The sequence below is a fragment of the Pipra filicauda genome, unplaced genomic scaffold (assembly GCF_003945595.2).
Source record: "Pipra filicauda isolate LSUMZ 115617 unplaced genomic scaffold, ASM394559v2 scaffold164_size1636381_pilon, whole genome shotgun sequence".
In the NCBI taxonomy this organism is placed as follows: Eukaryota; Metazoa; Chordata; class Aves; order Passeriformes; family Pipridae; genus Pipra; species Pipra filicauda.
In genome coordinates, this window is record NW_024104151.1 from 756,104 (window position 1) to 772,016 (window position 15,913).

Below are 15,913 nucleotides of genomic sequence, written 5' to 3' on the forward strand. Positions count from 1 at the left end.
TGGGGCGCGGGGCATGATGGGGGCTGTAGGCGACAGCCAGCGGCGGCAGCTCCCTCTGCAGCCAAGCCGCCCACGGACCCTCGCCCCAATTTCTCCTCGGCATTATCTCCGGGCAATGCTGGGGCCGTCTCCAGCTGGGATGTAGGGTTATGTGATTCGATGTGATTTGTTAATATGAAGATTTGCATTCTGCACCTTTTGTATTTTCGATACACAGGAATAACTTTGTTTGCTTTGCTGCAATGTAAAACATGGGAGCCCCCGAGTATCTTCCTCTCTGTGTGCAGCACCCAGTGCTGGTTTCTGATGCCACTCCGAGGTCCATCCACTCTTCTCATGGTTGGCAGGGTTCCTTGATGTCTTCTGTTTCAGTCTATACAGCCAGAAATTTTCCTCTGTTAAAATGCTTCTGTTCTCCCTGTTTTGGGCTTGGCCTTATTTTACCTCCTCTTTTAGTACAGGTGCCCACAGGGGTACAAGCGGCACGAATTAAGCAGCTGAAGACTGGACACCGTTATCCTCTTGTCAGGCAACAATGCCAGAGGGATCATTTCCACAGTGCAGTGGGACTGGCCCAGACCCAGGGCAGGAGACCGTTTTCTTTGAAGTCGAGTTAATAACTTTAATAGCTTAATTGTGTATAAGTGGAATGACTTAGGCATGTCAGCCATTCCACTCAGTTCACTGTACCACTAGCTGCCGTTCATAACTACGGTTCTGTGACCTGAAATGGTTTTTATTCGTTTATTTTGTTTTGCTTTGTTTTTTATGATGGGTGGGACACAGCTATTTATAACATAAACATTAACTTTATTTCCCCTGGTGCAGAAGCCTAGGTCAATAAATCTGGAGTCGGCACTACCATCCTACAGAGAAAGTGCGTGTTATAGCGCGGAGAGCCGCCCGTCACGTGCGGCAGGAGGGAGATGCGCAGCCCAAGGTGACAGACGCCGCGTGTGCCGGTGTGCACAGCACAGCACAGCCCCGCACAGCCCCGCACAGAGGCCGGGGCGGGCTGGCGGAGGCCGCGGCCCCTCCGCCCATCCAAGCGGAGCCCCGCCGGCCGGGAGGGTGCGGGCACCCGCCTGCGGACACCGCGCTCACGGTCCCAGCGCGGCGGCAGCACCCCCGGGGCCTGGGTAGCAGGTACGGCTGGAGCCTTGAACAGGGTGGGGCGTGAGGGGGTGCGCTCTGAGGCCTCAGCTTTTGGGTTTGGGGTGCCACGGTACGTGGGCGCCGAGCCCGGGAAGGGCAGAGGCTGCCGCCCTCCGACCTGGCCCGCCGTGGGGATGCGAGCGATGCCGGGGAGGCAGCGGCGGCTCCGCGTCCGTCCCCTGCGCCACCCGCAAGGCTGCGGCAGCCGGGCTGAGAGCGGTGTGCTGTGAGCCCCCTGCAGCGGCCGGGATGGGAGGGGAAGGGGAAGGTCCCGGCGCGGGCTGCCCTGACAGCCCCGGCTGTGACCACCCCGGCTGCGGAGCCCCTGGCGCGGGTTGTGGGAACACGGCCTGGGAGCTGTGCCTGTCTGGAACGGCGCCTCCACCACACTGTGAGGGCCAGAAGCGGGTTTAGTTTTTTCGAGTTTGGTTTTTGTTTGTTTGTTTGTTTGTTTGAAATCCAGCACAGCACTATTGCAGTATCAGAGTAGGGGTTAACTTTAGGAATGCTGGATCAGCTGTGAGAAAGATGAGTGGAATACAATACAGCATATTGTATTGTATCCCGCAGGACAATGAAGATCTGCTAAAACAGTAGCTGAACTTTTTTAAGCCACTGTATGGACCTATTCTTAGTGTTAAACTGCTGACTGAAAACTCCTCTTGCCTTCTCTGACAGCTGGAGAAATTGAAGGTCTTGAATCGTACTGGTCTGGTGTGTGCAGGGGCTGCTGGAGGTGACTGGATGTGACTGAGGCATTTTCAAAAATCAGCCTTGGCAAGGCTTTTTTGTTTGAGCATATAAAAACTATTCTTATGCAAATAAAAAACAATTTGTCTAATAAGGCACATCTTTAATTTATTCACAGCTTAGGCTGTCTCCTCTGTTTTTAGTGTCAACAATCTTTTATCTGAAATAAATATTCCTGGCTATCTCTTAGGCACTTTATAAAGCATTTATAAAGTGTTTGGGACTCGGTGAATTTAGTAACAGATCAAAATCTAAACATGTTGAATACTATAGAGAGTAATGTCTCAAACCATGTTTATAAAGTTCTCATCCGATCTTTCCCCCTCATACTCAACTAAAATGGGAGCCTCTTCTGTTAATCACGATGCTTGAATACAATTACCTCTTTGTCTTTCTGTCTGCTTCATGATTGCTGTTGGTTTGCATTGGGTCTTTTATAGACAAAGAAATAGACATAATCTTGCTAAATAACAAGTCAGTGCTCTCTGGAAATTTATCTGAATTACAATTTGTCATTCTGCATCTCCATTTCCAAGAGTGAACAATGCTAATACTAACATCTAAGAAAACTGCTGTATGTCTTGAAAATTCCATTTCTTTCAAGGATTGGACACAGGCTTATAGATATGGGGGGAAATAGTAGCTACAGCAGTAGATAAGTTTTCCAGAAGAGTGAATGTTCGTGAGAGGCTTCTGGTGTTCTCCTGGATGCAGAAGGAAATGAGTCAGGATGTCTTGCATATATGCTGTTTTGTTAAGTGAGAGAGGAAGAACTTCTCAGCAAGTGACTCTGTAATTCCAAATGGACAGAAATTCCATTATTAAATAAGTGTCCTGACAGCCTATCTGCAAATTTAAGAACTTGTCCAAACTTTTCTGTGGGTTCTGCAGAACATGTGCAATAATATGAGAAAAGTCTGAAATTTAGTGTAATGTGCAAGTGCCTTTCACAGAAAATAAACATCTTTGGAGTCCGGGTTGTTAGTGCAGACCAATCTGGTACTACTATATCCATCCTTGCATGTTTTTCAACTGACGTGGACTGATTTTCATTTCAGAAATGGAAAATCCTGAAGTGACCATGAGCAGCTGCAGTTCTCATGATGTTGAGAATGTTTGCAGCTACAAACAGCACCCGTCAATATCACAGGAGGGGCTTTTGGAAGACCAGCTTAGAAGGAAGTTAAAATTTTTCTTCATGAACCCGTGTGAGAAATTCTGGGCCCGGGGCAGAAAGCCTTGGAAACTTGGGATTCAGTTACTCAAAATAGTAATGGTTACAGTTCAGGTGAGTACCTATGGAAGCAGGGACTCTTCTTAGCTCATGCAAAGTCAAATGAGTGCAGGTGACATGCTGTTCATGGTGTGGTGCAGAGAAAGGGAAAGAATAGACTGCAAAACTATCTTCTTTGCACATATCTAGTTTAGATCTTAGGTGGCATAATTTTCTCCTAAAACTGGTGACTGAAAAAAATAGCTTTCCTAAGCATGGAGATGAAACAAACCACATTTAAGGGCTCAACCTGACTTTTTACTTTATTTTTTTTCATTCCCATTTTTCCCCCCAAACTCTTGCATTGAAAAATTTTCAGAAATTCTTTATCACTCTTTCTCTCACCCAGTCTTGCACCATAGATTTCATATAACACATTTATCTGCTGCCCAAAACACAGTTGTTTGTCTCAAAGTTCTGTGGTTAAGGAGGAAGAAAGTCTTTCATAAAACCTTTCTAATGCCTCAGATGATGATCGTGCAGAGTTGCCCACATGTGATTTACCTTTATGGTGGTGTCAGTCCTATGACAATACACATATATAGAAAAGAATATTTTCCATGGTTGCATGAATTATGGGACAAACTGCAAAAATTAGAGGTCTTCTGCTGTACATGCGGCAGCATGTTTCTGTCCCTTATTGCTTCAGTTTTAAATGTGTCGTCATTCTCTGATTATCATACCTCCCATTTTGCAACTAAAAATAAAATTTGATGATGGAAGAACCCAAATAAGAAAGCAAATAGTGCCAGTCTTTTCAGAGAAAATCTGCCTGTAGGTAATTCAATCTTAGCACTGTTGATTTGCTGGTGCCGAGCTCACAGAACATTTCAGTATCTCTGTAACTGAATTACCCTTATCAAAACCTACATATCCAGTTTGCATCATGGCCATAAAACTAATCTGTAGACTACTGATTCAGACTTATCTCTGATGAGTTTCTTCACAATACACCTGACACCAGATTTGAAACAATAGTCAAGAGAACTGTGAGCTCCCAGAAACAATACATCATACTTCTAGAAACCTTTTCCAGCCTGGATAATAGCTAGCAGGGGGTTTTGCTAACTTTTCAGGAACAGTTGCATTACATTTTTTTACCAGCTTCAGAGGTTATCCTGTTACAAGCACAGTTTTGATCAGTTACTCTCAAAGCACTTTTCACTGAAACTTGAAGGAGAGATGTTTGTTTTTCTGAATTATTCTCAAATTGCCTTTTGTGTGCTGGAGTAAGGACTTTAAAGTGGGGTCTTGTTAAGTCTCCTCCTGCTTTTTTGGCTGTGGAACAACGATATTCCCCAAGGCAATTCAATTGACACCAGGCTGAACTAACAAAACAAGTGTAACAGTATATAGGGAGCTTGAATTTGAGATCGCATCCTTTTCTTAGTAAAAATGAGTGTCCTTGGCTCACATGCTGGTAAACATATTAAAGGAGCATTCTTGAAACCCACTGTTTCCTTAAAGTCAAACTGTCTTTTGGCCAGCTGTGAAATGGAGCAGCCTGCACGTAACTGCCACATCTACCAGCATGACAAAAGAGTGGCTGTTTGTAGCACAGGATTCATATGTTAATCCAGAAGCAACTTTGTCTTTGAACAGGAAATATAAATGTCTTTTTCAGCTGGTGATTTTTGGATTGAGCAACCAAATGGTGGTAGCCTTCAAAGAAGAGAACACTATTGCGTTCAAACACCTCTTCTTGAAAGGATACATGGACAGAATGGATGATACCTACGCTGTATACACACAAACAGATGTCTATGACCAGATATTCTTTGCAATAAACCAGGTGAGGGTTGTGGCTGCAATGTATATTGTACATATGCCCTTTGCCTGGCTACCTTTTCTTGAATTGAACTTCTGTGCCAGTTGCTTAAGACTAAAGCATCAACTCATTTAGGTTTTCTGTCATTGCCAGAGCATTGTACTTGTGGTGACATCCTTAAAGCTCAGTATACTAATTCTGCACTAAAAGCAGTCCTTGGATCTGATCCAGAATTCGGTGCAAGGCTTTCTAGTAAGAACTGTAAAGAGAAAAATATAATAAGCAAAAAGTTATTTAGATCTAAATCCTGTACTTACTGTTTTTGTCAAATACCTTAAAGTATTTGAGGACTCAGCTGTAGTGTGGTTTAGGTTTCACAGTTCCTTAGGTGATCTTTTAAATAAAAGAGACAAGTTATGACACAGATCCAAACACTTCTGGGTTTGCTTTGTTTTGCTTTGTGTTGTTTTTCTCAGAGACTAACAGTTTTGGTGCCATTTAAGTTTGTTTGTTTGTTCTGAACTTTAGTACTTACAGCTGCCCAACATCTCTGTTGGAAATCATGCTTATGAGAAGAGGGGAGCAGAGGAGACAGCTCTGGCCATTTGTCAGCAGTTCTACAAGCGAGGAATCATCTGTCCTGGAAATGACACCTTTGATATAGACCCAGAGATTGTGACTGGTGATGAACCTAATCTATTGCATCGATTCTTTGGGAGAAGGGACCCTACATTTATGATAAATTCTTAAAAAAAATTACAGTACTGTATAGTCTTATCACATGATCTGTATCGAACTTACTACCAGCCCAAACTGGTAAGAAAAGTACTGTGTAACCTGTAGCCCTCACCTCTGAGGTAGCATTCTTTTCTGTCTAATGCCACAAAAAAGTGATGAGTCATTAGCACTAATGGCCATCTAATACAAGTATTTGGGACTAATTTCAAGAGCCTTCCCTGTGAAATCATGATTAACTTGGCTGGTGTTCAGGGAAGCCAGTGTATTTGTCAGCTAGCTTCTCAAATGCCTCCTCACTCAAGCATGCTATCTTGTCTGGTATAGCCAACAGCTCATTACAGCCTCGGGCGTGGGACAGGCAGATTATGGTTAAAGAACATGATAACCCATGAGATATTGTTGTGAGTCCTTATCCATTCCAGACTGCTTGTACATTGAGCCAATTACACCGTTAGACAACACAACAGTGGGAAAGCACAATTTGAATTTCACTCTGGATTTCCACAGGTGAGGAGGAATGAGCACTTCCTGTGTTGGGGTGTTGGTGCATTTTCCCTGTGAAAAGCTAATCTGAATCTGTTGCAGACTGGTGACCGTGCAGCTCACGTTCAATCTGAAGGCAATCAACCTCCAGACCGTTCGTCACCATGAGCTCCCTGACTGTTACGATTTCACTTTGAGGGTATGTGGAAGCCTGCCATGTGTCTTTCTGTTCAAAACAACAAATTGCTCTTGCTGGTTTACAGTCAGCACAAATATTTTCTGAAGTGTTGGGCACCACTGGGTCAGTGGTCCTGAAGCGCTTGCTTGGCTTACAGCCTCTTGTGTTCTAATCCATCTGAAGTATAATGAAAGCATAAATCTCTTCTCTTTAGAGAGATTATTCTGGAAAAGGTTGTTTTCAGATCATAGAGGAATGAGAATGCAGTTTAAAAGAATTTCGCTTAGTAGCTAATTGATCAGCCAATTTGTGGCAGATACATGATTCATCAGATTTGTCTTTCACTTTGACAGCATTTATTTGAAGAAACTGGAGTTACCTTAAGCTTAAACAAGTTTTGTAACTTCTCCCCTCGGAGAATTATTCTGAATCATTTTGCAAGCTTGGCTATGGGCTACAATGGGCTACATATATAATGGTTTAACTTTATAAAGACATGCACCTTTTTTGTTTGTTTTTGGTTTTGGTTCTTTTTTTTTTTAAATACAGATAGTGTTTGATAATAAAGCACATAGTGGAAGAATTAAAATAAGTCTCAACAACGACATAGCGATCAGGGAATGTAAAGACTGGCATGTTTCTGGATCAAGTAAGTGACAAAAATGTATTCAAAGTTTCATGCTGAAATTTTGCCTCACCAGTATAATGCTTGTCAATCTTCTTCTTTATTAAAACATAAGGCACCATTGATATACAATCTCTAACATGTGAACTGTAAATCCTGATTTTCTAAGGAATTGTTCTTCAACCTCTGATCTGAAATCCTGGGAAGCCAGCCACACCATTACTTTCCTTAGCAGTTCTCAAAGCTTGCACCATTGATAATGTCCAACCAAAATTTTTCCATGCCTCACTGTGCATCCTTCTAGCTTTCGCTACTGAACTTACACTGCTCATTTCTTAAGGCAGGGCTGTGAACTGTTCTAGCCCCAGGCAACTGGACACATGATAGTGGTTGAAAGTTGAAACTGATTTACTCTTATTTCAGGACTTAGCACCAGGAAAGATATGGAAGCACTGTTGTTAAGGCTTGCTGGAATGAAATGGCTAAAACCACTTCTAACTGTCATTTGCCATGTATTTGAGATGCATAGTATGGTTAAATTACCTATACAGTGACTCACAAGAGTGAGCTGCCTTTGTTGGCAGCTATTTGTTCTGGTCAAAACATCATACGAGATCCTTTTCATTAGCAAAAATAATCTCTTTGATAGACAGAAGCCTTCCAGGACTCTAAATTCTGCTTACTTTTAATTTTTTTAAAATTTTTTTTCTGAAGTAGTACCAGGTTCTTTTTTTCTACTTTTGCTGCTTTCCCCGTTGCTGTCCCTATGTTAGGGAATGAAGAGCTGGAAGTGAAGAAGGAGGATTGGTGGGGGTTTCTTAAAGATCCAGACTGGAATTAGTTCGGGGGGCATTTACTGAAGTGCATCACAGAGCACAAAACCCACCCACGAACGCGAACTCCGCTCGATCCTGCACCGCGCGCTCGCTGCCGTGCCGGGAGTGCCCAGCAGGTGGCGATGGCGGGAGCGCTCGCTGACCCCCCTTCCCGAGGGTCCGCGCTCGGGTCTGAGCTTTGCCTCTCCAACACCCTTCAAAACCCTCTCCGGGAGTACTCCGTATTGTTTTCTGAAAGCCAAGGAAAAATAGCAAAGTAATGGTCGCAACTGGACAATAACGAGTTGTTGCTGTTCTGGACTATGCTGCCAAACAACTTAAATGGCAGCAGCACAAGCAGCCAGAAGTGGGTGGGCTTTTTCTGAGTAGTGAACTTCGTGGAGACAACGACAACTTCAGCATCCCATTTTGTAGAATTGCTGCATCTTCTTGCAAATTTAGCCTTAAGTTGTTTGATGTTTTTCTCAAACAATCATTCTTTTACCATTAAAAATCTAATCCTTATACTGTTGCACCTAGTTTCAGCCGTATGATAGGTATAAAAAGAAAAAAAAAAAGAGGTCTAGTGGTAGACGGTGCAAAATTTGACCTCAGATGATCACAGATGCGAGTTTTAGTAACAGAAGAGATGGAGAAATGTCTAGCTTGAGGTTGATCTTGGCTAACTGAGCAGCAGTACAAATTATCCGCACTGCTCTAGGAAAAGAAACCTATCTGACAGTCAAATACTAGTCTGAAAGAGAAGAAGATAGATACTGTAAAGTTCCTAGGTTTTGGGTTTGGTTATTTTGGTTTGGTTTTTTATTTTTTGTGTGGTTTCGTTTTGTTTGGTTGGTTGGTTTTTTTAATTCTGTTACTCCAAAGGCCATTCCAGTGCTTGTAAAATGATCAACTCTCACCTCTAATTCTGCAGGGTTGTAAGAAGGACTGACACTCTGGTATATCAACCTTCCTAAATTTACTGAAGTGGTATCTATAGTGCAGATTCACTTGTGTCTCTCATGAAAATATGTCCTATAAACTTTTGTGGGAAAAATGCTAAGCTTTTTCTTAATTCCATTGTATAAACATAGTTAACATAAAAATTTGATTCTTACTTCAATACTCAAGGTGGTCAACAAAATGAAATGCATCTGACTATAAATATCTGCATTTTTGTTCTTGCAGTACAGAAGAACACTCATTACATGATGATCTTCGATGCTTTTGTCATATTGACTTGTCTGGCCTCATTGATCCTTTGCACACGATCAGTGATTAAAGGAATTCGGCTCCAAAGGGTGGGTATAACTCCTCCCTTGGAAAGTCTTGTCTTATGTAAGTCTGATTAACTGTTTTCTTTCCTCCTTTGTCCTAGGAATTTGTAAGCTTTTTCCTATATTATTATAAGAAAGAAGTGCCTTTCAGTGATCAAATGGAATTTGTCAATGGATGGTACATCTTGATTATGGTTAGTGATGTCTTAACTATTGTTGGATCAACTCTAAAGATGGAGATACAAGCCAAGGTAAGCTTTTTACACTGTCAGATGAAAGCAAAACTGCTTCTGTCCCACCTAGGTTTAAATCTCTCAGAAGACTTTAGGCTGGCTATACTTGATTCTGAGTGGCATGAAATTTTAGAACTCTTTCTTCTCCTCTTTGTAACTGATATGTGTTGTTTCTAGTAGCAAGATATAAAACCTCCAAATATCGCTAAATATTATAGTTCTAATTATCTTTGTTCCTTGTGACTCTGAGGAATAAAATGAACTTCATATCTGAAAGTTTAAGACGGTTGACTTCCCCTCTTCTTCAGTTAAGAACTCTTATATTTGCTCATTTGATGGATTTTTTTCAAATTTAGCATTTAACTTTTTGAATCCTGTTTAACAAGTGTTTAACTAGCACAGAATCTCTCTCCTTAAACATCACTTTGCTGCTTTCCCAGCTTCTAGTTTCCAGCATGTTCATAACAGTCAGCCACAGCCAGGTTCTAGGCCTTCAGTTTCTAAAATAAACTTGATATAGAAAAAAGGCAAAACTTGTAAAAGCATACTATGTGCAGCAAGAATTAGGGAAGAAAAACAATATGCAACCCTGAAACACTCTGATATTCAGATAATGTTGTTCTTCACAAAATCTGTAGCAGGCTTTGAAGTGTGACATTGCAACATAATGAACTTTGGACAGGAGTGATGAAAGGATGGGTCTGAAATCCATCTGCTGACAGCTTGACTATCATAAACACCATGTACAAATTGTCCTATCTTAGGAACTGTAAACTCAGTTCTTAAGAATAGAAAGAAGCTATGAGGAAGTTGGCTAGGATAAAAGATCTTGCTTTGGGAGAAGCAAAGAAGAGAACAAGATTGGAAAAAGGTCTGGCATTTGGGATTCTGATCTTATATTTGAAATACATCTGTTTATGTACGTTTCTTTTCTAAGAGAGTATTTTACTAAAACTCTTCTCTACAGGTACATTTCACTTCATTTTGCAAACCTTGTGGACCATAATAACAAGATCCTGTTCTACATAACTGTATGAAAGTGGATGAATAACAAGTTCACATTAAAGTAGCCAAGTTCTAAATAAATTATGTTAATAGAAAAGATTAGCCAATATCTATTGCCAATATCTATCTATAATATCTATTATCTATATTTCATTCTTAGGAGAATAAAAACTGAAAATAATAAAAACTTCTTACTCAAGTAAGCTGTCATGATCTATTTCAGAGCAGAGCTGCAGTTCAGGAACAGGATATATGCTAACTTGGATGAAAACAGGCCAGTAGGTATAGGCGGAAAAAACAGTGAAGTGCCAATAAAATATAAATGAAGTTCTGGTTAGAATTAATTAGGAGCTAATTAGTCTTTTCTTTAATAGCTTTCTACACCTCATAGTTCCCAGCTACCTAACAAGATCCTCCTTGGTATTTATCTGAGCAATGCTGACAAGTCATGCTAGGTTTTACAAACAGCTTTTCCTGTGCACTGGAAGAACCTTCTTTGCTTTGTGGTTCTAAATTCACATCTACGCTGTCCATTGGGATGCAGTGGAGAGATTTCTAAGCTGCTCTGGGAAATCTGTGGATTGCAGGATTCCAGTTGCTGCAGGCCTGGAAGCAGCATAAAAATGTTTGCAGAGCCACTCTACAGATCTTGGTGGGCCAGGTACAGAGGGGGTGTCTCTGCACCTGCAGTGCACCTGTGCTCTTGGCCTTGCAAATGAAGCCCATCTTGTCAGAGTCTGTTTTACAAACAGCCCTGTGTAAAGGCATGTGAAATGAGTTACACTTGAAAGGGCCCTTGTTCTTTGGTGAAACCTCTCTCCAATGCATACTGCCTCCAACTAATTTCCAATGGGAGAGTCTGCCAAGGAAAAAGTGTTTCTTAACAAATCTTTGTAGTAATGAGTCACAATTTTGAACCTGTCTTTATAATAATGAATTTTTTTCTGTCTAATTTTTTTCTTTGTTTGTTCTCTTGTTTTTTTTTAGAGTCTGACAAGTTATGATGTCTGTAGCATACTCCTAGGAACATCCACTATGCTTGTATGGCTTGGAGTCATTCGCTATCTAGGTTTCTTTCAGAAGTATAATGTAAGGATCTCCTGGGATCTTCGTACTGTTGGTATTTATTCTGTTTGTTGCTATAACGGGACTGGAAGAAGTGTCTGGTTAAATTCTTACTGTTTGTATTGCTTTGTGCAGCTTCTCATCCTAACCCTGCGAGCAGCACTACCCAATGTAATGAGGTTCTGCTGTTGTGCTGCTATGATCTACCTGGGCTATTGTTTCTGTGGATGGATTGTACTGGGACCATACCATGTGAAGGTAATGTACTTACACAAAAAAAGACAACTTGAATAACAGAATGAGAGGTTACTACTGTTGTTTTCTAAGTTTCCATGTCAAGACTTCCCTTAATATAAAAATAGTGCGTCTTCAACATGATGCTGCTGTGTTTGAGGAGTCTGACTTCCACGAGTCAATCAGGCTTTCCCTGAGTTATGAAAGCTCTGAGTCAGAAGTGGAAGCTGCCATGACTCCCAATCATATGCTGATATTTTGAGAAATAATTTTCATTTTACAGAACACTCTTGTCAGACTAAAACTTTGGAAACATTATGCTTATCCCTTTTAAAAAAGAATTTGGCTTATCTGAATTGAATGTGTATATGTATAGGAGGTGACAAACTTTACTTTCATCAAATTTTTTATTGTTTGCACTTTGTCATACCCTGGGTGTAGGAAGAGATCCAAGGCAGCCAGTTACCAGCTCTGTATCTTCATGTTATCTACAGTCTTTGTCACATAAAGCAGTGACAGATATCCTTGTCTTCTTCTCTCCTCTCTAGTTTCGCTCTCTGAACACAGTTTCTGAATGCCTTTTCTCATTGATCAATGGAGATGACATGTTTGCCACCTTTGCAAAAATGCAGCAGAAAAGCTACTTGGTTTGGTTATTCAGCAGGATCTACCTCTACTCCTTCATCAGTCTGTTCATCTATATGGTGCTGAGTCTCTTCATTGCACTCATTACAGATACATATGAAACAGTCAAGGTAAGTGTAGACTATTCATTTGGAGTAACAGTGCAAAATTGGTGCTATCAAGACTCTCATATCCCTCAATATTTTAAATTGCAGTGCATGCCAATCTAAAGAATAAACATAATGACTACTTTTGAGGGTGTAGAAGGATGACAGGAGGGTTTTTAATCCCTCTCTACTTTATCTTTCTTACAAAGTCTGTCTGTTTTCCTGCTCCAACAAAAGCTGAATATCTACTGAAAAGCAGTATTTTCACATTAGGTTCTGTGAATCTTGTAATTTCAGACTTGAGCAACGTCTGAAAAGTGATCTGGGGAGAATTTGGGTTATTGTACATTTAAGCCTTTTTAAAGGTTTAACTAAATATCAATTTTTAGCACTACCAGCAAGATGGCTTTCCAGAGACAGAACTTCAGAGATTTATATCACAGTGCAAAGACTTACCGAACTCTGGCAGGTACAGGTTAGAGGAGGAGAGTTCTGCATCTCTCTTCTGTTGTTGTAATGGTATGTATCTATATTAAAATTATACATTAAGTTATATGCAAAAGTGACACACTGCTAAATGCCCCTGGTGTAAAGTTTATGAAGAGTCCTTCAATTTTGGGGGCGGAGGGGAAAAAAACCAGAACACAAAAATCCCAGACTATTTCTAGTGCTCTAGAATGGAGCTTCAGCAAAATGTCAGCAACCAACAAATTCCTTAGAAGAGGTGAGGGAACTTTCAAATTAAGAATCACTTAACATGTGAAAAATGGTACAGAAAGTTAGACAATATATACAGTAACTCGGGAAGCCCATATGTGTAATGTGCAAGCATTAACAGTTCTTGTACTCACTGCAAGGCAGGACTTACAGAACTCATTCAGTGTTTTCTTATCCACTTTTTAATGACACCTTGTGCAGTAAGGTCTCCTAACTTAAATGGTAACAGGCTTGAAACTTGGGGACAAAATCAGCTTGTAAAAGTTTTAAGACAGCATGCACTTGGAAAACATTGCCTAACTTTCACTATGGAGAACAAATGCTTCAGTTATTTGAAGTTTTGTTTCTTCAGGAATACCGATTGCAGGATATGTGGTTTATATTTAACCATGCAGGCAGCAGCTCTGAGTCTTGCTTGCTGAAGGGCTTTTAGTGGGGGAGCTGAAAAATATTTGCCACTTGATTAAGAAGATCAAAGGTGTTTTCAATTCCTTGGTATTGGGCTTTTCTGGTGGACTATATTGTTATGTGCCAGATAGAATATATTTATGAGGGGGACGAGATGGGGACATATCTTGGAGCAGGGAGATGACAGAGCCTGCTGTGAGCCAACTCCTGTTCTGACCCAGTGCCTTACTGGAGATAAAAGTGTGGGATGAAGCAGAGCAGGGTATCTTGCTCCTGGGTAAAGGGCATGGACATGTTAATATTTCCTTGTCTGCACACACCTCTCAGTTTAACAGGCAAGAAACCCAATATGAGGCAGGACAGGGTGGAGATGTAACAATTTTCCCACTGACTGTGCAGTGGGGATCAGGCATCTAAAAGAGCATTCTCATGTTCAAAATGTTTTACAGTGGTTCTTAGCAGTTTCTTATTGATGTATGTCAAATTTCTAATTAAATAGTTCAGTTGCATTTCTAAGGCTCCTTGTACAATTAGACTATTATTTTGATACTTTCCTCCCCTCTCTTGTACAGGTTGTAGCGAACATATTTAATGGATTATGGGAGTGTATCATGGAGGCTTTAAAGTAGCACACATTGGAAGAACTGGACAACAGATCTTCTGGAAAACCTTATATCTAAAGCCGGAATTTGCTTTACTTGAGAAACAGTGTAAGCCTGTGCCAGAAGCTTATGCTAAACTTACAGACTTTTTGATTAGACACTCACTGCTAATTCAAGGGGTTTGGGTGTTTGTTTATATTAGCTTTATTCTATTTGTTTTCTCAGTTAAATTGTGCTAGAATGCAAAGGGCATCAAAAAGCTGTCTGTGTTCAGAGTCTTGGCTAGGTTATAAGAGTAAACCAGAAATGTAGTAACTTTCAAAACTATAATTAGAACTAGTGTTGGACAACTACAGCTTTGAACACCAACCTAACCCTCAGTACTGCTGCCATTATCTGTCCATGGTTGACCTGTTACTGAACGAAAGCTCACTCTAGAGTTCCCAGAATTTTTTGTTTATTTGCACTCATAGTAAAAATAAAAACTATGAAATTTGGTGTAATTTTTTTCCGGAGTCATTACAGTGAGTTGATACACAAACCATTCAAATATAGCTGAAAGCATAAAATAAATATTTCCTTAAAGAGAAGTACCAGCTGATGTGAGTGGCAGTCTCTTCTCAGAGAGGCTAGGATATTCCAGGCTGAACTGGAGCTTGAGGGGTGAGTAGCGTGGAGAAATGTAGATGTTCTCCAGTATCCAGCACTCGGTAGGATCAGGGACAGCCTTCAACTTTATAGTGTGTGGACCTTTCAAAATATCTATTTTTTTACTTTGAAATCTTCCTCTGGTTTACAAGTCTGTGGTAAAGTCTCTGGTTTACAAGTCTGTAAACATTAAGTGTAAACTAAGTTAAATACACAGAAGATATGTCTCTGAGAGTCATATTCATCCACAGTCATATTCCTCCACACTTTAGAAATTGGATGTTTCCTATCAACAACCTGCTACTGTCAACGGCCAGCTGAAACATTAGCTCTTATAAAAGTTCCGTTTTGACAACTTAGTTTATATACTTTGTGATAATATTTAATTGATGGCTTATTTTCTATAGTCTATTCACTCTAGGAGCAGAACAGAAAACCGAAGGGAAACATATTTTTGATAACTTGCATTTGTGAGCAACATTGCTGGAGCTGTATGTGACAATGTATAATGTTGTGGAGGACACTGAACATGTTCTGTCTGAATGCTTACACATTGTAAATGTGCTACAATAAACACTTCCAGCTGTAGTAAGTATTGGATGTGTCAGTATTCATCTTAAGAGTAAATATGTTGCTAGGTTATAGGAGCTTTGTTTATTAATAACACTATACAATTTCTGGCATGAAACAGTGTGTGGAGTGTGTGGACTTGGATTTCCTGTAGTCAAGACAGTCCCTGTGGACTCTGGTGAGGACCTGTTTCCAGCTGATCCATTTAACAGCATTTCAGAATTTTCCATAGAAACAAATATTCAAGCATTAAAACTTACACTAAAAACGCTCCTCAAGTTTAGCAAAAGCAAACCAAATACAAGGTGCAGGCAGAACAGATATGAACAGTATCTGAAAGTTTTGTGTATTGAGGCCCTTGCCTTTTAACGTTCACCTAAGATTGAAGAATTTTGTAGCTTTTCAAGAAGACACAAGGTAGTCTTGCCTCAAAAAGCAAATATTAAGTGATCATGTTTTCTCTTGACACATTAAATTCCTTATGGATCTTTGACAACACACAAAATATAATGTGCACATCACTATTGTATAAAGTAGTTTGTGCAAGAAATTCTGACAAGGATGGCAAGCACTTTCAGATAATGAAATGCAGCAGACTGATTTACAAGGCTTTTTCATGCAGAGTGAAGAGAAACATA

General features: G+C 40.5%; 1 protein-coding gene across 4 annotated transcripts; it reads left to right on the plus strand.

Annotated features, from left to right (window-relative positions):
• Window positions 1-606: 606 nt before the first annotated feature.
• On the plus strand, window positions 607-15,300 carry MCOLN3 (mucolipin TRP cation channel 3). Of its 4 annotated transcripts, none has more exons than XR_005562816.1 (14): window positions 607-1,146; window positions 2,964-3,193; window positions 4,803-4,970; window positions 5,475-5,628; window positions 6,107-6,191; window positions 6,270-6,366; window positions 6,895-6,994; window positions 8,974-9,086; window positions 9,164-9,313; window positions 11,288-11,420; window positions 11,501-11,623; window positions 12,148-12,354; window positions 12,720-12,849; window positions 14,028-15,300. XR_005562816.1 is itself a non-coding variant. In XM_027719930.2 (14 exons), exons 2-14 carry the CDS (start codon window positions 2,966-2,968, stop codon window positions 14,045-14,047), a joined length of 1,677 nt encoding a protein of 558 aa, XP_027575731.1. In that variant the 5' UTR covers window positions 609-1,146; window positions 2,964-2,965; the 3' UTR covers window positions 14,048-15,300. The 4 variants fall into 4 exon arrangements, 3 of the variants coding, with proteins under 3 accessions (XP_039235253.1, XP_027575731.1, XP_039235254.1); XM_027719930.2 differs by having other exon boundaries at window positions 609-1,146; window positions 11,288-11,389; XM_039379319.1 differs by having other exon boundaries at window positions 608-1,146; window positions 11,288-11,623.
• Window positions 15,301-15,913: the final 613 nt, after the last annotated feature.